The 26460-nt window shown below is 40.0% G+C and overlaps 1 protein-coding gene across 1 annotated transcript in view; it reads left to right on the top strand.

Moving 5' to 3' along the window:
• Positions 1-26460, top strand: part of BCL11B (B-cell CLL/lymphoma 11B) — a 101012-nt gene that overhangs the window by 5966 nt on the left and 68586 nt on the right. The window contains exon 2 of the mRNA XM_019552489.1: positions 5975-6340. Within this exon, the coding sequence (XP_019408034.1) occupies positions 6100-6340 (241 nt within the window). The 5' untranslated portion in view covers positions 5975-6099. The remainder of the gene's footprint in view (positions 1-5974; positions 6341-26460) is intronic.

Raw genomic sequence — 26460 nt, 5'->3', positions numbered from 1 at the left:
TCATCACGATCCCTGTTTTATCCGTGAAGATTTACAGCATTTGCAGTCTGTATTAGAACCTTTGCATTTTAGGCTCTCAATAGCAATAAATCTTTATTTTTTTCTTGAATGTCTAGCTTATTTAAGAACACATATATCATCCCTTTCTGCAGCGTTGTATATGCGTAGCTTCTGATTAAATAACATCTGATGAATGCCCAGAATCCAAGTATACCTTTGGATATGCCTGCCTTTTGTTTTGTTCAGTATATACATTATTATTATTTCTTTCCCATTCCCTTTTTTTTTAGAGCATGATATTTTCCCCCCAGTTTCTGTGGTTCTAGAGATGTTTGTTCTGTCTCAGGTGCAACCGAGGGTTAAACTGCTCTCTGAGAGGTTCAGTATATTTCTGCAAAAGGTGTTTGACGTACTGTGTTGCAGAAGAGCCCTCAAACTCACAGCTGTGTGTTCTGTTTGCTAATGCATTAGAGCTAAATGGGTTGTTGGCGTCCCCCCCCAACTCCTTTGCTGTCTATAGTGATCGAAAGTCATTAACATCTGAAGGCTATTCAGTGGGCTATACAAAGCAGTTGTCTCTGTCCAGTACCTAGTGGACAGTGTACACATCATACCAAAAAACTCTGTTTAACCACATTTAGAACAAACGGGCAAGCTTGTGAGAGAGTTTCAGCTGACTGAACGGGTCATAAAGCCTGAACTATCTTCTCCGCCCAGAGATAGTCCCTACAGGTCAAGGTTGAGGGAGGTTGGCAGTTTGGGGATACTTAGACAGCTGCTGCTGTACTGTTCCTGTCCTGTGGATAAGTGGAGAATTTCTGTGTATTGGGCTGTCATCACACACTTTGCACAAGTGTGAGAGTCACTTTGAAATAATACAAAAAATTGGAGTCTTTCCATCAATAGGGCTTTATGCCCTGTTGCCTTTTTTTCTTTACTAATCCACCCTCAGATTTCTTTTCATGAGGAATTGATTTTCAATTGTGTGGATCAGAAAAATTAAAAATTGATGTCAGCTAAAAAGCATCCTGTGCTGTTGAATGTAATGTCAGTGCAATCTAGATATAATGCAGTATCTAAATCCCTGCAGCTCACATCTGGGAAGATTAAAAGAAACTGTAAGCAGGTTATTGGTCAACTTTTGCACAGCGAGGAGTTGAAGCCTGTGCTTTTTGAAAGTATTAGGCTTAAGCAGGTAAAATTGTGACACTGATCACTTTGATAACCGAGCCACAGTGCATGCGATCTGAGCTGTTTCCGTTAAATGCGTTGATTTTGCAGTAAGTGTGACATGCAGGTGTTGCTAAAGGGACACCATTTTATGTCTGCTTTGTGGACAACACCCTAAAGAACTAGTCATTTTTCTGTGCTTCTTACAAGTAAGATTTTAAGATAAGGGTTTGGTTTCAAAGCACAGGAGAGATGCCCACATTTGAGTGCAGTGAATATTACATGGATTATGCAGCAGCACGCGTGCTGGTAGCTCCATGTACAGGGGGTGTCAGAAGGAAAGTGTGCACCATATCCTTGAAGGTAGAATTTCCCTGTAGATAGGGTGCAGCTGGCAAATGCCGCACGATTCATCAGTTCATCATTACAAAACGCAGTCAGATCTGGTTAATCTGTGCTTTGCTCATCTGGGTCTGTGAAAGATTTACATGGTAACCAATCTCACAGTACCCATGGCAATAGGGGCACCCACTAGCGCCTCTATAGTTAAGGCTGTGGCAGTGGTTCTCTCGACCGCTGCTTTTATTGGTTTGCAAATTGGCTGTAGAAAATGAACATGGACAAGAGATCTGACACCCAAACATTGGCCAAAGACCAATTTTTTCTCCTCTTTCTTTATGCTTTATGTGACTCCATTAGCAGGATAATTTGAAGGAAGGTGGTTTATCACTTTCAGATTTTTTTTTTTACTTCTGGCCTTGCACTACAACTAAACTAGTTTAAGAAAAAGAAATGTAATAAGCGATGTACTCAGCCATGGAAGATGCTTGAGATCTTTCTGCTGAGTTCCATGGTCTGTGGATCAGGCCCAATTTGTTCTGGCTTGAGTTATTTTGGCATCCGTGTATTAGATCCAGACATTTGAAAATCCAGATCTGTTGCATCTGTAGTACTTTTAATATTGTGCATGTGTGTGTATGCGTGTTTGTATGTGTGCAACATACCTAAGGAGGCACCATGCTAACGGTAGTGGTAATGATATTGTGGCGGAGGCTTTATGTAGAGTTTGGGATGAAAAACCCACTTTATTTTTAATGAAGACTGTCATGATAGAATGGTGCTTGGGGATAATGCCAGGAGTCCAGCAAGGAAATATAATGCTTTCTTTACTGTAGGAGAAATAATATAAATTGTCAAAATGCATTAAAAACATAAAACAGTTGAGTGACATTGGTTTTAGATGATATCCGCTTCTGATGCCATTGCTATGCCATGAATCTCTATGTACACAGTAGGCAAATATTGCTGTAGCACTGAGAGGAAGGCTTGGAGGTACTGTGAGAGTACTGGGCACACCTTAGCACACCTTGAAGAACTGTGGCATGAACATTGGCTGGAGGCAACTAATTTTATTTTAGTCCTTTTCCATGTGAGGAGAAAAGGCACTTTTAATTCTTTCCTCTCTTTTTATGACTTTACTTTTTCTTTGTTTTAAAATTCTATTTTAAATAAATAATAATTAGGAAAAACACACAGAAAAAACAGCAGCTCAGCAACAGAAGTGAAACCGCAGAGCTAAGTTGAAATAATGTGAAGTGTTTCATTTAAACCCACAAGCACTTGTAGAGTCAGAGCTTGGATTGAGTCTCGGGTCTGAAATGCCCTATTGGTATTGCAGGACTCTTCAAACACTGGAGGACCTTGCTTGTTGTATTATCCAAGTGAAAAACAGCAGGTTAAGGGTGGACTTTCAGCCTTTTTTGGCCTTACCTTTGTAAATGTAAGCCTTTGGTAATGTTATTGGAATGCAGATTTTTAGTTGCTTAATTGAGTCATAAACGGGAAGCCTTTTCTTTTGCAACTGCGTAAAATGAATATGCAAATTGACACAGATAAAATACATTTGAAGATATATTCAGTTTTTTTCCTTTTTTTCCTTTTATGGCCATTTTCCATGTCCCATATAAGCAGTCTTAAATATAGCTTTTGTACTGTAAGGTATCAGATGGGTTTCATGCTTGATAATTTATTAGTCTAAACTCAAATGCAGCAGAGTGAAATCTTTTGATACTTTGGAACCCAGTTATCACTGATCGTGAGGGCTTAGAGCACCAAGAAAATTAAAAGCTGATTTTCTTCAATGTGAAGACTGCCAAAATGTGAAAGAATAACAGATGTTATTTTAAAAAGTGCCATTGCAGAATACTTGGAAAGAAAGTGTGAGGATGTATAAGTGAATAGGCATATCTGGACTTAACTAGTATTCAAATGAATAGTAGAAATTAGAAGACAGAATTTAGAACAGTTCAACTGCTACAAACTTGCTCATGTTTTTTACACAGGCATGGTCAGGGCCTTTTTCAAATGCGGCAGCTTTACTACATTTTCTGATGGTCAGAACTACAATAACAGGGGAAAAAATATATCCATCAAAATATAATAAAGTTTAGAACCATGTGCTTTTTTAGCTATGGTTATACATCCCAAAGTTGGATCTTTGGATTTTGAGAGACTCAGTTAATCTGGAAACTAAGCAAGCATATCATAGGAATCTGGGAACAGGTATTTTCCTTCTTCTGCCACCTTCCTTTCCTGTAATCCTTGGTTTAATTCAACTCTTGCTTTTTCGTTGTCTTTTCCAGCTCTTTGTCCCATCTCCCTTTTGTGTGTGTGTGTGTTTTAATATTTTGACACTCTGCTCCCACTTAATAGGAATTCTTTCCAGAAATGGTGCACACATTTCTAAGGGACCCTTTTCACAGTCCTTTTCTTTTGGCTCTAAAATTATGTATATGTAATTGGTAATTAAAGGTGCAAGCTCTCTTCAATATAAACAATATTGCTCAATGTTAGATCATTAAAGGGAACAGAAGCACTAAATAATTACCTTTTGCATTGTGACACACTGTTCACAGAAATTCACTCTCTTCCCAGCAATCCCTGTTCAGTGCAGGGTTATGATTACATTTTCACTAGGGCACAGCATCTTTTCATAAAATAAATTGGTAAATTAATTACGTAGTATTGTCTTCAAACTCCTTTTAAACTTTGATTAAGGGAAAAAAGCAATTAATGGTTTTCAGCGCATGTATTATGCTTAGCGTATAGTATCCTTTGTAGATTTATTTGTTACAAGTTAGTGGAGTACATTCAAAGCCCTGCAGTGTCCAGCTTCTGTCCAATAGGATGTTTCTTGCTCATACATTTATGTGGCGTCCCAGTCCTGTTCTTCTAATTGCTGATATAAAAAGCATTAAATTCCGATAGTCTTGTTTTTTCGTCTATTGTAGGCTGTTAGAGGGTCATGCTACATAGGTGCTATGGCTGATGTATATACTACTAATCAGTTGATTCATTTTGTAAGATGCAGATGAGGGAGAATTATCCTCTAAGCTATCTTCACTGAGGCACAGAATATTCAGGAACTTCTCAGTCAGGATTTGTGTTTCAGTCCCTGCCCCTGCCCTTTATTTGATATATTCTTCTGTTGTTTGCTAAATAGTTGTACAAAACTCCCACAGACTTCAGAGAGTGGAGAACTCAGTTCTATAGTAGGAGCTTCTATTTATCCCAGCCCACTGCTTTGAGACATTTCTCTGTCTTCCCTTCTCCAGAAAATTGGTAAATTTTCTGTTTCCTAATTGTGATTCGATTATGATGTCTCTAAACTTGCTTATTTACATACCGCTTGCTCCTGTGTATTGTTTGGAGCAAGTTCTATAGTCTTTTCTTAGGCAAAACCCCCTCAGGCAAAAGTCAGTGGAAATTTTGCCCGAGTAAAGACTAGGGTTTGTATAATTTGTCAGTTATGCCATAGAACAAAAAACCCGTTTTGCCCTAGAAATGGATTGTGAATTACAATTATTTCATACTGTATTAATTAGCTTGAAAACATTAATTTAAAATGTAGAACACTTAAGAGAGAGGTTTTGAATCTATAAATTACATGTTTTTTAGAAACTGGTTTGGGTTATCTGATAAAGAAATGTTTTCTGAGTCTGAAGATTTTTCAGATAGTGATATAGAACCCATATGCTTCAAGTCTCTATCAACTTTATAAGGATTTTTTTACTATCTAGAGTAACCATACAGACATTTGTTACTAGGGTAATGAGCAGAAGATTCCAGCCCATATTTCTACCTGCAAAATAAATGACACTTTCTTTTTCTCTCTCTCTCTGCAAATGCTTTTGTAAAGTCCCTGTCACAGGCCATATCTTGCTCACTCTACTCATGTGAGTACTTTGCCATAGCATACTAATTTGCTGCCATTTGACAGTTCTGCCGCCTTTGTAATTAAATGAATTAAGTGCAATTTTTGTGTGTGCTGTGGGGGTCCCAATCCTGCATTTTTCAGGGCATCCAGAAAACCCCACTGACATCAAGGAACAGTTTTGGGGGTAAATAGATTGCAACTGGGGCCCATGCTGGATTGCAGGGACACGTGTTAGGAATAAAAAGGTGGGACAAAAAATGACCATTTCAGAAGGAAAGTCGAGGAATGAACATTGCAAAATGGCTTTTTGCTGGTATTATTGTAATGCTGGCAGCAGTTAGAGGGAGCTGTCAGGAAAGCTGTGCCAGGTCAGCCTATCATTTTGTTTCAGACAGACTTGGTTGCAAAATATATTGAAGTTATTATGGGGAGGGAAGAAAGAAATGGAAAAGAAAAGAAAGATACAATCAGGGTTTTTTTTTTGGCTAAGCTGCTCAGGGTGCATCGTTCAGATTCTGTGAACATTCAAATCAATTTCTTTCTTTCCTCTTCCCCCTTCCCCTCTTTCTTCTTGTCCATGTAAAGCAGAGGCTGACCATGTGGAAACGGCAATCACCGATGAGGATGAGAGCCTGGCCATATCAGAGCCGGGTGGCATCAGCATTGCCGCAGGTGGGACAGACCCTGATTTGTTAACCTGTGGACAGTGTCAGATGAACTTCCCCCTGGGAGACATCTTGGTTTTTATAGAGCACAAGAAGAAACAGTGCAATGGCACTGGTGGTGCCTGCTATGAAAAGAGCCTGGATAAGAGCAGCCCTCCCCCCTCATCACGCTCCGAGCTCAGGAAAGTGTCAGAGCCAGTGGAAATCGGGATCCAAGTCACACCCGATGAAGAAGACCGTCTTCTCACGCCTACAAAAGGAATTTGCCCCAAGCAGGAGAACATTGCAGGTACAGCATGTTTTACACTCAATCAACTGCCTAGGTAATCTTTTAAAGAGAGCCCTCTAGAAAGTGCTATGAAACAAAGGCTTCAGTAGCAGGTCTTCATAGGAGCCAGCTGCCTGGAGGAACCTCACTACTATCCAGAGCTGCAGCAGTAATATTTACCAAGTTTGAATTCAGTTATACCTTTTGGTGAAGGGTCAGCTGGCAGTGAAAAAAGCCTCTACATTTGAAGTTGTTCCAGGGTAGCCCCAGGTGTAGTTTGCACACACACACAAAAGCAACTGACTAAGGGTCAGAGGGGCCATTTCCATATTGTCCATTATCAGATGGTAGTCTAGGAAAGATAATGAATACTGCACGTTTGGTAAATTCATTCCAGTGGTGGAGCCTGGTAAACCTTGTGGAAGAGGCCAAGTCCCGATCCCACTGAAGTCAGTGGCAGATATTTCATTGACTTCAACGGGAGAATTTGACCCTGAGGGATAACGTGGGGTTTGAAGAAGAGCTTCTGACTCTGCCTGTTTTGGGTGAATTTCAGCCCCATAGTCCAGGTGAGCAACTGAAAGGGCTGTGTTTAATTGTGTCCTGTATCTCCTAGGTTTGAATAGATTTAGACTGAGAAATAGGGAGCAGTGGAGCTCTGACATTGAAATGCATGTCTGAACAGGGGCTTTTGAAAGCAGAGAATGGAACGTTCACCCATGGGAGCTGTCCTGGGTGAGCAGATTATAGGCATTTTCTTTTCTGAAATGCTTGGACATCTTGTAGAAATTGGTTGTGTAGTTTAAAGCTTGCCCCAAGGCAGCTTCAAAATGTGCAGCCAGCTCTTATTCGGCAGATCACCCATATCTCACTGACAGGGGCATTGCATCCACCTGGATGACCTGTTCTTAAACATTTTCTGCAGTATATATGGCATGAAAATGGTTTTCCTTAGCATCAGGTATACAAGCATCTTCCTTTTCTCAGTACTTTCCATTCTCCTGAGTTTTCCTCAATAACTAAATGACACTTTGCTAATGATAGTTGCAGGGAAAATCTCACTCTATAATAACTTTGGGGTTTCCTGTAATGCTGCATGTCAGTAACTTGCGTCAAACTTGTCATCTTGTCTACTTTGCCCCTCCAGTACTGTAAACTGTAAGCAAGCAGTCCTTGTTTCTTAGCGTTTTGATGTAGAATGTAGAAATGGCGGCAGTGAATCAAATCCGCAGGTCCGGGATGGTTTCGTTGGCAGTGAGCAGTTTGTAACCCCTGGCCCCCATCTGTGCGTGATCTGAGTTTGGCTTTTTAATTCAAGCGTTAGAGAGATCTTTACTGTGTCAGTGGAGGTCCCTGATATAACTCTGCTATCAGATGTCACAGGAGTCAGGACTTGTCCAGGATTTGAACTGTTTTGGGTCTCAGGTGTTCCAGGTGGGAATCCTCTATTAAGAGGAAGTAGATACGTCACTCAAATGTAATGTAGCTTTTTCCATGTGACAGCTGCCATTTTGGCTGATAGTAGGGACTGAATCAGTGAGCCTCCAAGCTCCAGCGTCTCTATCAGCAACCTACAGAACCAGGCTTTGTAGGTTGGCACTGTAACAAACACACATCTCATCTCCTTATTTAATTCACTGGCTTCCTGGGCTAGATCTTGAGTAGCAGCTACTTAAAATATTGGAATGTGGTTAGTTGGAGCCTACCTTTGACCCAGCTCCCCAAATTTTTAATTGGCTATAGAAGCCAGACATGTGAGTCTGTATGTGAGGGTGGTAGCTTTTGGGGCATCAGCAGTGGCAGCATCCATAATATCTTTGTAAGTACATCAGTTCTCCCACCAATTTCATGTGATTCCATATGTTCAAATACCTTGTGAAAAGGCCAGGACACACTCCCTTTATCATTCAGTCACTGATTTCAATAGGAACAGGAGACAGCTCAAAGCATGCATTCGGGACTTGATTCTGCTAGCTGCAGACACCTGCAAAGTGTTTAGTATGTGTGACACATCTTTCAGCACCTATCAAGGGGGAGCCCAATGCTTAGCAGGATTGTTTCTGAAGACCTATTCTGTAGATGTGTGTCCAGGTTTAATCCAAAAATAGTCTACACCCAAATTCAATCCATAATTAAATACAACAATTGCCTTTCCTATCCTGAAAGCTGGTGCCTTATTTCAAGTTGATTTTGACCAAACTCCGTGCAGGCAGTGCATCAACACATTGAAGATCTGTTGAGGGAAAAACATTCCTATTTGGAAAAGGCATTGAACAGCCAATCTGGAGCTCTTACTCTCATACAAAACTGAAGATCAAATAAAAATGTATATGAGACATTTTGAATTTAAAAAACTAAAAAGGTTTATGATTTGATTGGAATTTTCTCAGCACTGCATGCAGATAGGGACAACCATTAAATATTGCAATAATAATGCTTTCTCAATTAGGGACCAAACTCTTTGATAAAAAGGTGCAGTGTCCTTCTATTTTTTTTAATAGGAGCGGATAGTTTTCAATAGTAGGATAAAAGCCTCACATTACAGCCATGGAGGGTAGCCATGAAAAACCCACAGAAGTCATTCACTGGAAAGGCTTTAGTGGGATATACCAAGCCCCTTATTTATATTTCAATAGAAAGGCTTTCTGCATTAGCCAAGAAAATCAGAATCTGCATTTAACATTAAAGGTATTTCCCAGTGAGAGGCTGTAGAGCATTGTTGTTAGATTTGTTAAAAAAAGAGACTAAATACGATTTCATAAAAGGGAAACTTAATCTCTAAGGCAGCTTTCCCCCACCCCACCACCCCCTCCCTTTTTTTTGGTAATAATGCAAGAGCCTACAGTATTTTTACTTTATATGTGACGAAAGATATTCTTAGCCTTTCTGAACTGCGACAGGAAGAATGAATTTCTTTATTCCACCAAGAAATATGTAAAATAATCCCTTAGAAGTATGGCAAGATATGTTTGTTCAAAGCATTTAAAATGTTATTTTAATCAAAGGCACAAAACACTCTACATGCTGTGTCAGCTAAAGGAGACCATTACATTTTAACAGCAAATCATGCTCCTTTTTTTCTCGGAACTCTCCCCCCCACTTTGAAACTAACTTTTTTATTAAATAAAAAGAAAAAGATTAAAGAATAAAAACTTCAGTGGCTCAAATGTCTAAAGTAATTTAATATGTTGGAAGCATTAATTATTTTAGCTTAATTGAATTCTGAGGACTGCAGTAGTTGCATTTTTGTAGACAAGCTCTGTTTATTATTTCTTTGTGTAGATTAACAGTAAAGGAAACATAGATAACTTTCAGTTATTTATTGTAAAATAAATGTGTCAATTCATGTGTAAAGCAAGCTGTTCAAAGATAATTGAGTCTTTATATTTGAAGAGGGAAACCAGAAATCACCCACTCGCCACTTCGGCTCCCTGAAATATGCTGCCACTGCTGCTGCCCTCAAATAGGTTTCAGCTACTCTCCTTGATCTTGTGTTATTTTTGTAGACCTTCTTATTCAGTCGAAATGATTTGTGTGGCCTTCCTGTTGTGACTAAGCTGCAAAACGTTACAGCTCCCCGTGGCTGAGTGTAGCTAAGGTAAGTCAAGCACTGAGCTAGGCTGAGCCACAGAACTCTTTTACTTTTTGGGTGTGTGGGTGTTTCCTGTCGACGGTTGTGGCATAGGGTCTCATGGAATATTAATCCTAGTTCAGGATCTTCATTCTGTAGTTGTGAACATTTCTTTTCTTTTCTCTCTTCTTTTCAAATGATAGGGTTAATAAGCTTCCATATTGCACATTTTTAGCTGGATTCCTGGCCTTATATGCCAAACCCCTGAATTCTTTTCTTTAATACACCCTGATTTATCCAAGTCCATCTTTCTTTAATATGCCCATGGATTTTTATTCTTCCTTTCTCTGAAACTTTACAGTCCTCAGTTAAGCCAGGAGTGACTCCCCTTTGGGTGCTCAGTTAATCGCTCTCGGTCATATTACTGGTGGCCTTCTGTATTGTGTGTAGCTAAAGGCAGGCAGATGAACCTTAATGTACATGAGTGTATGCCTATATGTCCATTGTAGATTCATAACTGATATTTCTATACTGTAGTAGCGGAGGAAGCAACTTTATCTCCTCAATCAGTGTTAGGTTTAGAGGCCTGCTGATGCTGAAGTGTAGAGTCTTCCCCTAATGTGTAACTTGCAAAACCAAGTTTAGCTGATCAAAGCTGATCAAAGAGTTCTCTTGCAGTTATCTCTCCTTGTAAGACATGTATTGGTATGTTTACATGGCGTCTGTAAAGACAACTTGAATATGGGCAGTAGGTTCGGCAAAGTTTATTTTAAATTATCTGACTATTCTCACTGTTATACTGAATGACTGGTACTAACAGACTTATCAGGTCCGTCCACAGCAAATGAAGCAAGGCCAATGAATTAGTCAGGAATTGTCTATCACTAATGCTTATATTTTGTAAAAGTTAGTTAAACTGGAACAGGTCTGAATAACAAATGGCATTTTGTTTCTAGCCTTACCTTCCCTGGATAGGTTCCATGGTTTTCTGTCTGTAGTTCACAACTATAGACCAGGGAGCAAACATTTCCAGAGAGTGGTAAAATGAAGATGACAGCAGAGACTCATTAAGACAGCAGAGTCAATTTCTCCAAAGATAGTGCTAGAAGGGGGGAGTTGATCTGAATTCCTCATCCATCCAGTTCAGGCCACCAGTTCTGGGCTCCATACATTATGTACTCGAACTAGATGCGGATCATGAAAAAAGACTCCCTGTCAAATGCAGGATTTAACTGCAACCCCTGCTCCATGAATGTTCATTTCAGGCTTTTGAATGGTAAAACTGCTAGTGAGAGAAACTAAATAACTCGCATGTGCTGGAAGCCAGAGATAAACACTGCTGCAGGTTGCCATGAAATAGGCTATTTGATATATTTGGAATTGTTATTTTTCTCAAATTAAGATTAGTTAAATCCATGTGTGTTGTGTGAGTGATTGTTAACTCAATGGTATGGATTATCCTTTTTTCAAATCATGACAGCTAATTATTATTGCTGTCTACTCTGAGACATTCACTTACAATGTACCATTATGGACTCATGCACCCATATTAACTGTAGGACTCAAGACAGCCATTGCGATGCCTCACCATGCAGGGCAAAGGAAACAGGCACTGGAAAAACCTAGTTTGATTGCCCATGTTATCAGACAGGTTTGAAACAGGTGGTCTGAGCAGGACTGAGCTGGTACACAGCAGTGGGAACCAGTCAGCAATTGGCTGAGCTTTTCTTTAGGAAGCTGACTGTGGCACCTGATCCCAACATGAGTAGCTTTTCAATCCAGTAGTTGAAACAGGGGTAATTTATCAGAGTGAGGAAACAACGTCTTAAGACAGTGCTGCATAGGAAGGAAAGAAAACCAAATATCAAGCTGCCATAAAAAATTCAGGGTACTAGGAGCATTTTTTTCTTAGGCTTCTCTGAAGAAATCATGCCAGACCTGATTCTCTTGTCATCCTCATTGATTTTCCTCTGTTGTCAGTAGAGCTGCCCCTGATCCACTTTGCTCTGAGACAAGCATCCAGATCTATGATTTGATTAGGTGTTTATCAATATATTTTGCAAATCTGTGTATCCAGTGGGGGTGGTGGGGGCCGAAAAAAACACCTCTCTGTCCCAAACCCTGTGAGATTTGAGACTTCAGTGGTGCGGTGGTTTAATGAACAAGACTTTTCCCTCTGGAGACGTAGTTTGAGGTCCTGACTTTGGTCACAAGGAGAAAAACAACTAAAACAATGTCAGTGATCTCACCCTTATCTCTCTTAATGCATGTCACACAATGTGTCCAAAATAAGGGATGTTGGGGCTTCCAGATAGACCAGCATGATAAGAACAAATCAGGACTAAGGTACCTTGATGTCAGGTGAGGAAGATTGCATGGTGCCTGCCTGCATTACTCTGTAACTCATTATTATTATTCCTGTCTTCAGTGAGCTGTAAATCTACTTACTACTTTTGTGAGGGGACCTATTTCAAAATGAGATGATGTAGAAACTTCAGTGACATAATGAAGGGTGAAAAGTTTAAGCCTGTTAGAGACCAGAATGAGACCTTTGTGGAGGGAAAAATATCCCGCAGCAACCTGTTGTGGGTATTCTTGCCTTGGTGATGGCCACTGCCATACTTATTGTTATGGATTAGATGACTCTTGCCTCTGATCCAGCATGGTTATATCTGTGTCTCTAGACGTAGATTTCTTACTGGTTACTTTAAGCCTCAGAATAAAAAAACCTTTTGCTTGGTTCAGTTTTCTGAGTCAGATGTTATAATGTCCTGGTGGATGAGTTTCTGCTTCTAAACATTATGCGGAATTGTCCCTTTATGGGACAGGGAAGTTTTCAGGGAAGGATCAGAGTTGTTACTTGACCAATTTTCTGTTATTGAAGTGGAAGAGTTCATTTGCCATAGCTTGTGGCGGCATGGATGTGTAACTGGTAACCACAATCTTGGTAATGCTTATGCATTATGAATTGTGTTAAGGAATCAGTCAGACAATGGGCGTTAGAGTGATGCAAAGAGTTGATTAGCACAGGGCCAGAAATCAGCAAAACTTGGGTGAAAAAGGAAAATATTTAGCAAATATCACTTAATCCTTATGCACGTGCATACAGTCTCACGCTTATCCGCACATATGCTGCTGCGTAGCTTCAGCATAGATGTGGTGCCTTGGGAAGGTATTTGTATGAGGAGATGCAAACTGGATCCGCGAAGAGCTCCAGCACACATAGTCACAGTATTTATTTGCCAGTTTACAGAGTATCCTACAAAGGCATAATAGAGTAAGCATAGTAATCTTAGAAAGAGCTAAAGGTGAGAAACTTGCTTATTATGAAAACATTTTTTCCCTTATTTGATTTTCACTGTATCCATATGGCATCATTCCAACACTCTTTTTAACGTCTTGTTCAGCTGTCCTCTGGGAAAACCAGACACCCTCCACCTTTGTGAATTTCAATTGATGTCAGAGGTCCCAGTGGCACTTCGGTCTTTTGTTTTTTTGAGTAGTCCAACCTATCAAAGCAAACAAATAGACCAAACCATATTTCCCTGCTCTGCTGATGATTAAGGTGAGAAGGATTTATTTGTAAGGAAGTAACTGAAATTTACCTACTTAGATATTTTTGGGAGGAAACAAAATGCTATATTAAAGGGTTGCTGTTTATCAACTTAAAATCTAGTTAAATGAAATAAAAAAAGAACTAGAAAGGTACTTGACCCTGATTCTCTTCGCTAGTTTTGTGGTCTATCACATTTTCCTGTTTTTCATAACTGTTCTTCTCTGTCCTATTGCATCGCGCTAGGCCCGTACAAACAACAGGGGAAACTGACTAAGTGACTTTAGGAGAAACAGTGAAAACGACTACTCACAAAGAGCAAAATTCACGAGCATGATGCTCCCAATGCACATGGGTGTAACTCCATTTAAATCAGCAGCGTTACTCTGAACTGAGTGGGATAACTGAGTAGTGACTCAAGGCCGATATGCTGTCGCAAAGTAAAAATACTGGAAAAATAGTGGCAAATATTATTTTTCTATGCTCTCTGTCTGTTATAGTCATTTTAGATTTTACTTGTGGCAATGCTAGGTAAAATCTTTTTGGACAGAAGTGCAGTTTTTCAGGTTGTTGAGAGAAGATTGAAAGTCATACAGTACGTGTGGCCAAATTCTTTTCTCTCTGACAGTGGTTTAAACTTTACAGGTAACTCTTGAATCACTGGTGTAAGAATATGTATGTTCTTTAAAAAGCAATAGGTGTTGACTCACTCCTGACTTACCTGGGAGTAAGCAAGATCAAAATCTCACTCATTGGTCATGTTTAACTGAATGTATTAGGATCCCTCCTGAAATTGCACAGGGGAAGGGAGGTGAAACAAGTAAATATGTCTGTCCCATCCTTACAAATTGTTAAGGCCTGAGTAGACAGATCATTGGCTGGGATGATACAGTTTGGGATGGTCCTGCTTTGAGTAGGGGGTTGGACTAGATGACCTCCTGAGCTCCTGAGCTCTGTTCCAACCCTAAGTTTTTGTGATTCTCTGATAAATGATCACTATGATGTATTTTTAATGAAAATATCATGGTGAAAGATGAACAAGGATGGGCCATCCCATCATTAGTCATTTTCCTGATGGCCTTCTAATGGACTGTAAATTAAAAAAATGAAAAACTGTTAAATAAAAACAATAAGAACAATAATAATAATTAGTAGTATGAATGGCTGGTGGAGAATGGACTGTAGAAGGAAAGCTGTGAGAGTTTACAGAGGAATTTGAGACTGCAGGAAGCTGTTCGGAGGGCACAGAAACATGCATGCATTATATTACAGAAAAGCCAGCTTTCAAAGGAAAATTATTTGATGATTTGAGACTGGCATATGATCAATACAAGTCAGTGTTATTGCTTTATGATATATAAATAAATAAAAACAAATAAATTGTCCTTTGCCTTAGCTATCCTGCTGTTGTAGGTTCCCATCACATCCTTTGTATGATTGTTTTGATTTCTCGGCCCATATTTGAACCTTTGCAGCATAAACACACAGTGACCAAATAAGCTGTGACACAAAGGTTGCCCCTTTCCAGGGTTTCTGAGATTGGAACATTTTTCTATCATAGCTAAAAAATCATGAAGTAATCATACATTTTTGTACAAGAAAGGCTTAGATTTCTCTGTCATGTCATATAACTCAGAGGGCATTGATTTCAGGTTGAATTTCAGCTTTGACTTCAGTGGAGAATTGTGAGCCTGTGGACAAGTAGGGAGTTGTGAGTGGGGAGGGCAAGACATGAAAATTAAAAAAGGTATATATGTATAGTAGCAATTCTTAACTGACAGCTATGGAAACGCAGAGCCCTGGAGAAACAGGATATTTTGCAGCTTGAGAGATGTGTGCATCAAGTCCAGCAAAAGCATCATTTCCAGAGTCATTCTTCTCCCTATCCCCTTCCACCTTCAAAATGATAATTGGTGGGCTGTGCTGCATAAATGGTAGAAAAAAAGTGGGTGGGGTATCTAGGGATTTGGTGTCTAAGCTCAGGAGCTAAGCCGGAAATCCCAGAGATGTAATGAAAACAAAACGGACTTTTCACTTGCGCTGTGGCGTTCTGGCAGTGAGAACGCTTTCGTGAGCCAATGTTTTCATTGTAGGTTTTCTCGGGAGAAGTAGTGGAAACGAATCGTTAACCCCTTAACAGGAATAAATGCGGTTGCGGCAGCAGCAGCAGTAGCAGAGCATTCTTGGCTCTCAGTTGCCATGTTGGAGGCCTCGGGAGGTATGGAGGAGGTGGGGGTAGACACTGCTTGTAAGATGTTTAATAATCTTAATGGCAGATGTGAAGTGGTTTCTCAGTGGTTGATGTTTTTTCCCTTTTTACATGTATGCCTTTGCAAAAGATTCAAGCATGATCAGCACAAACCACTGTTGAGCTCAACAGCTCTGAACTCTCTATATTCTGTTCTTGCATTCGTTAAACACATTTCTTGAACAAGAAAGGGAGATCTTGCTCACCGGTCTTTCAGCAAGGTCAGGGAAGTTAGACAGAAAATATCTACCATGTACAGATTCCAGGCTTCTTTGAAAACACAGGATATCCATTTATCTGTTCATAGATCTTTTTGGATAGTATGCCAGCTTCTACTAGCAGGAGTGCATTTATTAAAAAGGAAGATTATTTTTTGGTAATTAAACTAATTTTACCTTATCAACCAGTTCTTCTGAAGATAGTCTTCTTTCCTCCTCATCTCCAGTTCAGTTCCCTCTCCTTCCTGCATACTGTGTTTTATTTTGATACCGTCTTTCACCTTTTGATCAAAGCTGGCACTTATCATACCTCTCTCTCTCTCCACTCTCTCATTAGGATCTTTTATCTGAATTTATTCTTGCAAACACTGTGGAGCGTCAGGCATTTTCCTAGCTTGAGAGTGTCTAATCTAGCCTTTAGAAACTCGCAGAGTAATTAAAATCATTACACACCTCCTTCGTGGTGTCCTAGAGTCTCCTGTCCAGCCTCACCATGCAAGCTTCTTGGAATCTCAGTGCCATGCATAATTTGGGCATAATTGCACAGCTGCTGCACAGGGCCTTGTCTCTGCAGCTGACCTTGGTCAGTGTGTCTGGCCTCTGAATAGATGTTTGCCTTCTTTCTTTCCACTTTGACAGCTCCCTCCCCTTCACCCCCCTGCTCCCTGCACTCCTCCCTAGCCTGCTCCCTGTCTGTTCTCATTCTATAAACACCACATTGGAGAGGTATTTGTGAATAAAACTGCCTCTGCAGTGAACAGAAGCGGATGGCAGAGCGAGGGTTTATATTCTCTATTTTCCTTTCAAACCTGTAAATAAGCAACTCATGCTATCTACTAAATGACTTATTTGGATCTTTATGCTTTTTAATGGTGGTGGGGGAGAGGGGATAAAGCAAGGGTGCAGAGAAGGCTTGGCAGTCCCCTTCTTCATTTAAGGCATTTATTATTTTCAGTATCAAACTTGTAACCAGCTAATTTAACGGTAAAAGTCTCTGTTTGAGTTTTGATTGGGTACCCTGAAATCTACTACTACAGCTGCTGCTAATTCTTGCAGGCAAAATCCAGATTAGAAATTCAGCACCTAATAGTTTTATTTCATTTATTAAAAAAACTCAGCTAATGTTTTCACTCGTCCCCCTGACTTCCCCATTTTCCAGAGTGCTAGCTCCTGTTACTGTTACTAGCTCCTAAAAAAAGTTTGAATCTGAAGGGAAGTTTCCTGAGCAAAAAGTTGCCTTTTTTTTTTCAATGGTGGTAGCTAAACTTGGCCCACTGCCAGTTTGTCTTTCAACAAGTAGAGAGCCATTCCAAGCTGAAATTTATAGAGCAGAGTCCAGGTTCAAGGGCTGAAGCCCGCCAAGAGATCCAGCCTCTTTGTTACTGATTAATTCTGCAAGCAGTTCAGCTGGTTTGCTCACTTCTGCCTCTTTTTCACAGCACTGCATTGCTTCCTAGGCAGCAAGGAGGCTGCTGCTGTTCCCCTCCTCCTCTCCCTTTTCAGCAGCAGTTTAGCAGTTCCCCCCTCACCATCTTAACAACTTAAAGTTCATGATGGCATCTTTATAGAAAAAAATAATAATTATAGTAAAAAAAATATGACTCTGCCTCTTCTGATTTTTCTACTGCTACCTCAAGTGTCTGGAGCTTCCCGTATCACTGCAGCTCCCATTAACGATTGTTTCTTGGCAGCATTTGGACCCAAAGTTCCCATGTTTTAATTAGTTTACTCAAACGCGCACAGCAGGGGGAAACAGTCTCTTTCAGCTTTACCTGCAGAGGATGTTTCCCGTTGCTGTAAGTGGTTTCGCCGTCACAGTAGGATTATAACCAGAGAAGATGTCAAGTGGTCTCAAGGTGGAGCCCCAAAAGTGGGACAGGGGAGCCTAGGTTAAGACAGTGGCAAAATTAGGATAGCACTGGAAAGTCAGTGTAAAATATTTGTGGCCCTGATCCTGAAAAAACTTAATGTGAAAACTGGGCCCCACTGAAGTCAATGGGAGTTTTCCCATCAGCTTCATCGGAGCCAGAATCTCATTGTCTGTGTGCTCTTAGTTTTATGTATGTGAGTAGTCCCATTGAATTCAACGGGATTACTCATGTGCATAAAGTTAAGCATGTCCATAAGTGTTTGAAGGATTAAGAGTTACATCGGTATTTTCAGACCAAGTGAAATGTGTGTGCGAGGCTTTTAGGGAACGAAATGCATGGCATTAAAAAAAGGAAAGTGTTGTGGGACTGCCATCTTTAAGTGCCTTGGGCAAAAATCTTGGTTTCTATTTAAAAATATCGGCAGACTAGCATGTTACTAAGTGTGACACAATTAAGTTCTTAAAAGTATGCGACAGTGACTCCCAAGAAAACAAAAGACTAAGACGAACGGTTGGTAATTCATACTGTTTTTCTTTTTTTTCTTTTTACAGTAACCAGAAACAATTCTGAACAGAGATGTTCATCTTGTTGTAGTTCTTTATTATTCTCTTTTCCCAAATCTACGTCCTTAAAGAACCAAAAAAATCCAGTAGTTGTCTGAATCGCCTGATGGGCCTTTACCACAGAGCTTGTAAATTCTTGTTTAAACATTTTTCCAAAGCTGTTATTCAGGAAATAAAAATGTGTACTGTTTGCCTATAGCAGATTAAAAGTTTACCTTTAATGTGACAGCTTCTCAAATCTGGTGTCGGAAGCATGTCTCTATTTTATGGTTTTATGAACCAGCTCTGGACCAAACACAATACATTTAACTAAGAGAGAACAGGGTAGAATTTGTGGGTTCCTTTTTTTTATTTTTATATTTAATAACCGGAGACTTTTTGTATGTCTGTCTCTTAAAACTTCTATGCGTACAAAGGGTAAGCATGTGTAAACCAGACTTTGAAATTTATTAATAAATGGTTAACCTTAAAAATCTTAAGTTCAGCAAAATGCAATGTTTCTTCTAATCGGAGGACAGCTCTGTAATGATCTGGAAGAGAAATCTGTGATGATGGCTTTTTTTTTAAAGAAACATTTATAATTTCAGCACTGGAAACTCAAACACACAGACTGTAAGAAAGCTTTCACATCTGCCTCAGCCTGTGTGTTGATTCCCTGGGGTCCCATTTATAACAATCTAACAAGATAGAATCTGCCTTTGAATATCAGTAAATATGGCTAAAGATCACAAAACTGTACTCATAATTGTTCAAGACTAAAAGATACAATATAGTGTTTGATTAATGTTTATAGTACAGGGTTTCTTTGCAGAAAAAGATAAAACACTGAACTAAAAAATAAAATCCCAACTCATAACAATTTCTTTCCCCCCCCCAAAGCAATCCCATATTGCAAAGTTCATCATTTAAGGAAATATGCTTTCTTTTAGGTGTTGAAGCGCACCTGATTGTATGGGGTTGTTGCTTGAAAGAGATACACTTTGTACTTCAGTGATACTGTGTAGGAACTAATGCCAGTTTAGCATCTGCTTTACTTACTTCAATGATTCAATGCAACCACCAGAAATTATTTAGCAGTGTTCCCTCTAGATTACACTCCATTGGCAGGGCATTTTGATGATGCCTGGGACTAGCGCTGTCTTGGCTATATTTTCCCTGTGGGCAAGGCTAGGACTTCAGACTCCAGAACTCTTAATTTGACCATTAACATTCACTAAAACAATTCATTAATGGAAAAATATGTTTGCAGAAATGGTCTAAGAGATTGTTGTCAAGGTATACTTTTTGTCTTGGAAGGAGTTGTGTTTGTCAGCTAGACACTAATCTGGTTGAAGCTTCTACAGCTCTTAAACGTTTCGCACAGAGAGATCCAGAATGACAGCAGTAGTTGTGTAGGTGATATTTTACCATGTCACCTTCCATTTTTGCATTGTCTTTTGTGGGATACTTACTGCCCGTGACTCTTGCATTATTTTGGGGGAGAATGCATGATGTAAATGCTTGTTTGTCTCTCTGCTTCCCTATCAGACTATAGTGGCTAGTTAGTGCTTTCAAAAATCTTTAAAATGTAAAGACTTAGCCTTTAAAATAATAAATATTGAGTTTTTAAAAAAATCTGTATTTCATGTGTGGAACGAGAAAGAGCACCCAGCCTGCTCCTCCATTATAAACACTATTCTAGATTTGCTTGTACTACCTTGATGAAATAGTAAAAATGGTTTGCCCTCCGATAATGCTGGGTATTCAGAGAGAGTGACAGATTTGTGCAACAGCATGCTCACATGTTTGTTCCATGTAGTTTACCCTCGTTGGTTTCTGTCTGTGCAGAGCCCAACACTGGGCAGTAGAAAGCCTACCTGGAGGAACAGGGAGCAGTAATATTGCAAAGGCTAGCGCCAGCTCATACAACTAGAGAGCAGAAGGAGCTTCTTCAGAACATGATGTGTCTAGGACATCTGGAAGATGTGCTGATTGAGCTATGAGGAATTTTAGAATGACAAATGGGGGTTTTAGGGTTGGGGATTAGGGTGAGAGGTAGAGTCAGCATGGCAGAATGTACATATTTCCCAGCAGAGATTGGTTTTTATTGAAAGGAACAATGTGACCCGTCTGGGTGAAATGCTAACTCAGATATTCAAAGCACCTTCTTGGCAGAAACACCTTTCCTAGGAGATAATTATGCAAGAACCTTTGCTCTGTTTAAAATCATGCTTGAATACCTCTTCGTACCACTTATAGGCACTAAGATATATATGCCAATTTACTGCTACCCTTGTGCCTCCACCAATAGTAGCAATGATAAGTACACAAGTGTAGAGTTTAAGCTTTGTGTCATTTGACTCTCCTCGGAGCAGGACTACATGACTTGGTGCTTAAAAATACTGAAGGCCACTGTCCCTTTTTCTGCACCAATGCTCCTAACATAGCTCCCATCACTAGAGCAAAGGTAGTAAATTTTACTGAACCCTACTCAGCATTAGCATTTGTGAAGCTTCTTCCTTTCAGTCATTCTACAAATATCAACAAATAAATCACGGACATGAGTACGTGGCATATAAGAAGGATCTTGCTTTGCTGCTGTGCAGATGAGACCGCATAGTCTGAGCTGCTTTTGAGGGCCTGTTTTAAGGATTAGGTACTAAGCAACATGCCCAAAGTCTTGAAAGGGAGTTGATGACAGTGACAGGAGTAGAGCTGAGGCAATCCTGGCCTCAAGTTTTGTGCTCACATCGCTAGATCTCTGTGTTACATTTTGAACAAGAGTATCCCTGCTTGTTTTAGTGCTGCTGTTATGAAAATGAAACATTCCTCCTCCCCTTCCCCTGAGCAAAATGGCATGTGCCCCACGTATGTGACATCCAGGCTGAGGGCTAAGATTGCTGAGCCATTCATGTCAGTGGAGAGATGAATTTTGCCCAGAATAGCCTAGAGATGAGTATGACCCAAACATGCCTGTATTGTCAGACTGTGGGCCCAATCCTGCATATGCAGCATTTCTGCGATGCCAGTGTGAGAATGTTTTAACCGTAAGACCCAGTCAGGAGATTGTTTAGGCAAAGTTACCATTTCCTTTCCCTCCTTGCCAAGGTTACTCTGTAGACATGGAGTGCTGTAGTATGCTTGATATGCCACTTTTTTGTGCCTCAGCAGTGCCGCTGCTGTGGGCACAATGCCAAAAGGTGGCTGCTGCTTCTTAATTGAATAAGGATTTAAGTAAATTTCATGTGTGAGCATGTGATGGGTCCCTTCTGCAGGCAAAGGAAAAGGAAGGTTTTATCTCGTCCAAGTGTTGTAAATTGAAAAGTCCTTTGGAAAAATATGGCGAGTTTGGCCATTGCTTTCATTGGGAAGCCTCCCCTCCACTGGACCTGCAAGCCTCGGATTCCTTCCCTGGAGATCCCCAGAATTCATGTGCTGAGGGGGAAGAGAGTACAGGAAAGAAAATATCTGGGGTAAAATCATGTGACACCCGCGTAAATATTGTTTGGATGAATTGGGTCCTTCATCTTTTGTTGGCAACAGCATGTTAATTAACAGCAGATTAGCACTGCTTTCTTCTGACACATGAATATATTTTGGGTTAGAAAATACTTGTACTCAGTAAAACTGTGTGACTGAACAATTCAGAAAGTACCAGTGGAGCGCTGTAATGGATTCCCTTTTTATCCCCCCACCTCCTCCTCCTTCCCCTCCTCCTTCTCTAAATACAAGCAGATTTCTGCAGTCTAGTGCAGAAGAGACACGTTAAACACAGCTAAATAAATCATGTTTACTCTTGGCGTTCTTGGTAGTGAAAAATCTGTTGGCTGTTTTTACTTCCTTATTTCTCAGCATTTGCTTCCTACCTGTTTTTGAGTGTGTGCCCAGAAATAGTAGTTTTGTCAAACGAGTGGATAATGCCAACCAGCAGTTCTCCCTGCCAAGTAAGCTGCTGGATTGCAAAACCCAGTGACTTTTTTTTCAGTGACACTGAGATTCTTCTCCCATCTCTCTCTCTCTCTCCCCCCCACTCCCAAAGAAATTAGGATGTAGAATAAGGGCATTAAAAGCTGCAGAATGGGAAAATGCAACTAGATACTGGCAATTTATGAGACCAGCTTAAGGAAATTAGGATTTATATTACAGAAGCCTTATTTTAAAAAGACTATTTGTGTTTGTGGAGGTGAAAGAACAGGCGATAGCAATAATAGGAACCAGGCTTTTTTCTGTTCAGTTAATCATTCCCTGTCCTCCATCTGAATGGGTGTGGGTATAATTTCAGTGTGGTTTCTCCAACAGAGACCCTCACAGACATAAGTGAAAGGTGACTGAACGTTTATTTCAACTGAATCTTGACTCTGTTCTCTACTAATTTATTCTGCTGCTGTAGATGAGGCTGGCTCTTTTCCCTTTTATGTTACCATGCCTATTAGGGGTGGCTACTATATTATTTCCTTTTCAAATCCAAACATCCATCAGAGGGCTCAGTCTTCTTAGTGAAGTGATAATTTTGTTGATGTCAGGAGTGATTTCACCTGGGTAAGGACTGTACTATGATACCTAAGCCAGACGTCTGCATAAAGACATACAGAGCTGTATATTGCCTAGCTATTAATGTCAGTGGGGCTACATACACCTGCTTATATTTTCACCTGGTGGGCCCAATTCTGCATATGCAGCCTTCCTTCAGTGTCAGATTTTTAATTATAAAACCTAATCCTGAGACTTGATGCAGGCAAAGTTACTGTTGAAATTAGCAGGAGTTTGTAGGGGTCATAATCCATGTGAACTATTTCCATTTAATTTTAAAACTAGAAAAAATAGTAATTTCCTCTCTACAAAAGCCCAGAATATGGCTACTCTTTGAGCCCAGCATAAGGGTTTGATCCTGTTCTGAAGGCAACCCTTGATTTAAGTGGATCTGGGATCTGACCCGTGATCAAAACAGAGATTCTTACTGGGTGCCTAAAATTCCATCATGACAAGGCTCACTCTAGACGGAAGGCCTCACAAAAGGCCCTCTGCTCCACAGAGGTCTTATACTAGGGATTGGTGGGGGGATAACATGGACCAAATGGCTCTTGTGACTTTCCATGCACGCTTCATATTACCAATGGATAGTCTGGTGCAGGGTGGAGCGAAGCCTGATACGTGCTGGATTTAGAAGCCAGGACCGTGGTACATTGTAACCTTTGGCCCTGTCCATGGGTTGGAGGTGGCAGAATTCCATGCCCTGGCCTCAGCCACAAACCCATGCCGAGCAGAATTACTCGGGCATTGCCCTTTACGCCTTCACTGAGTCATTTTTTTTCCGATTATTATTGTAACACCATGTCTTTGGAAGCCAAATGACTTCAGTCTTTTACTTTGCAAAGTTCAAGGAATACAGGATCAGTTTCAGATCAGGGAAAAAATAAAACAGAATTAAAGTTTGTGTGTTATGATTCTTCCAGATTTCTGGTGGGAATAGTCTGCATAGAAATTATATTTCCATGGAGATTTTTGCTGCCAGTTTGTTTAATTACATTAAATAGTGGTATAAACCTCAGCAGAACATAAACCTCTCTTACAGCTAGTCACTAGAATATTGAATCAGAAGGAATAATGATACTAGTATTAGCGTGTTATAACAATCTTTATTAAATTAGGGATCCAAAGTGTTACTTTTTTACCCATTCTAATATGTGTGCACATTTTCTCTTATCACTTGTTAAAAGGCTGAAAATTGGTAAATTATATTAAAATAAAGAAGCCATTTAGAATGAAATATATCAGGATGCTATTTGTGATTTCTCAGTGTGCTATCACCTGTCCTTTAAAATGCCATCTACATCTAGAAAATTAGGGTTAAAAGGACTACTTTGTTGAAACTAATTACAGGCCAGTTCAATTTCTCTCTCTCTCTCTTTTTTCATCAGTGACATTTCAGAGACTTTGCTGGGAACACAAGTGGTTACACAAATATTTTGTTACAGGATGATTTAAAGCAATAAGCTCTAGGTTCAGAGTATAGACACTTTCATTAAAAAGAAAACAAAAAATCCACTGGCAATTATTCAGGTAGGATAACTCGGATGAATTAAATAGAGCTTTCTCTTGCTGTACATGACTAACAGTGATATCTTCGCTTGACCTCTCATAGTACAGTACTTCTCACCTAATTTTTTTAAGTATGCTTTGCTAAGAAATCTATTTCACTTTGATAACAAAGGGGTCAGTTTGGCTCTGCTCACAAGAGGGACTTCTCATGGGCTAAAGATCCTACTCAGAAAAAGTGAACAGAGAATCAAGTCCAAAGTGAAGCTGACTTCAAAGGTACACCCTGTATTCAAATGACTCTTGCTTTCTTGGGGCCAGCCACTTTTCCAGCTCCTGCGTCTATGCTGTAAGGAACACAGGGTTTGAGCTACTGTTTTACCTCCACAGCTATGATCTAATCATCCACATTTCGTCTAGTTAGCATTTTTCAAGGGAGAAATTATTTAACTCGAAAAGAAGTTTTTTGGGCCCAGCTATATTTTATTTTTATAGCAGCAAGATTGAGCTCAAGAGATGAAATATACTTTTCACAGCTAAAATGTCAATTCAATCCTGGATTATATCACCTGTTAACTGCGTAATAGGCTACTCACTGGATTTCCTAGGTTTTTTTGTTTGTCTGTCAGACTTGTGTAGATAATTTAAGGCAGATTACTATTCATATGTTTCTGTTACTTACTCAGATATAATGCTTGTTCAGTACATTAAGAATCAAGCTTGAGAACCTGCTACTGATGTATAAAATCACTGTGAAGCTCCTGACTGGGATCACATTAAAATTTGCTACTTGGTACCTTGCTTGCTTTATTTGTCCATCAAGATATCGAACTTGGGATCATTTACAACCTCACTCATGAAATTTCCCCTTTAGGAGTTTCATATACAGTTAATCCTCATTTTAAAAATCTAGATTGAATTCCTTTTCCATGAGCTGTTGCCATTCTTTACTATATTTGCTCCAATTTTGTGTCATGGGGAGACACTGTAGTTACAATTTATTCATAAAAAGAAAAATTACTCATAGCATAGTTAACTCACCTATACTGTTCACGTCTACAATTTGTGACTAGCAGATGGGCAGTTAAATATATGCTTTAATATACACTGTTTCTAATATGGGTAGCTTAATATGCTATCAGCAGAGGGTGAACTGGAAAAATAAAGTAATGGTACTCTCCCAAACACTGCCCCCACACTCAGTTTTATCCACTCAAGCTACCCTTCACAGTAAGTAGATTCAAAATGTGGTTTTCACCTTTCTTTTCTGTGTGTTCTACAGTGAAATCATCTGATGGTTCTCCCACTTTCTTACATACTTTGAAACAGTTAGCAATGCTGTAATATTTAGATTTTACCTAGCACTTTGTGTTGGCAGATCTCCAGCTGTTTCACAAAGAAAAGTTGGGGTCATTATCTTCATTTTCTGGGTGGGAAAACAGAGAGGTGAATTGACTTGCCCCATGATCACTGTGCAGGCCAGTGGCAAAGACACGAAGAAGACAGGTTTCCTGAGTGGCAGGCCATCTCTCTCACCGTTAGGCAATGCCTAATTATTGTTATTAGCCTTCAGAGTGAACATCCTGATTAAATTAATAGAAGCAGTTGTCCCTGCCCAGGGCCCATGTTTCTGGGTATCTGTAATCCCAGACAGGTCTGTACCGAATGGTACGCCATTCCCAACTGGGAGTAAAATTTCAGTAAAATGATGGGAACCATGGTTCTCAACTAGGGTGCTGGGGCCACCAGATCATTTGAAGGGTGCTGCACGGTATTTGAGGAGATAAGTGAGGTGTAAGCTGATAAACAGATAAGCTAAGTAGATAAACACAGGCTCAAGCTTGTCCCTAGTACCTAACCAATCCCCCATCCCCACTGCCCAGCCTCTCTGCAAGGGGGTAAGCACCATAATATATAAATTAGTTTTTGAAACTGGGTGCTACTCAATTCACCCACATTTTGAAGAGTTATGGAGGAGTGCCTCAAGTCCTAGGAGGAGTGCTCTTAGTTCACTGAAGGGAGCCTTGAGTCAAAATAAGCTGAGAACCACTGGACTAAACTTTCTGGAGTACAAGCTGGTGTTCTACCTTGAGTACCAGCTC

The sequence above is a fragment of the Crocodylus porosus genome, unplaced genomic scaffold (genome assembly GCF_001723895.1).
Source record: "Crocodylus porosus isolate Cpor-Errol unplaced genomic scaffold, CroPor_comp1, whole genome shotgun sequence".
Taxonomy (NCBI): domain Eukaryota; kingdom Metazoa; phylum Chordata; order Crocodylia; family Crocodylidae; genus Crocodylus; species Crocodylus porosus.
This window is presented reverse-complemented; position numbering and strand designations above follow the sequence as displayed.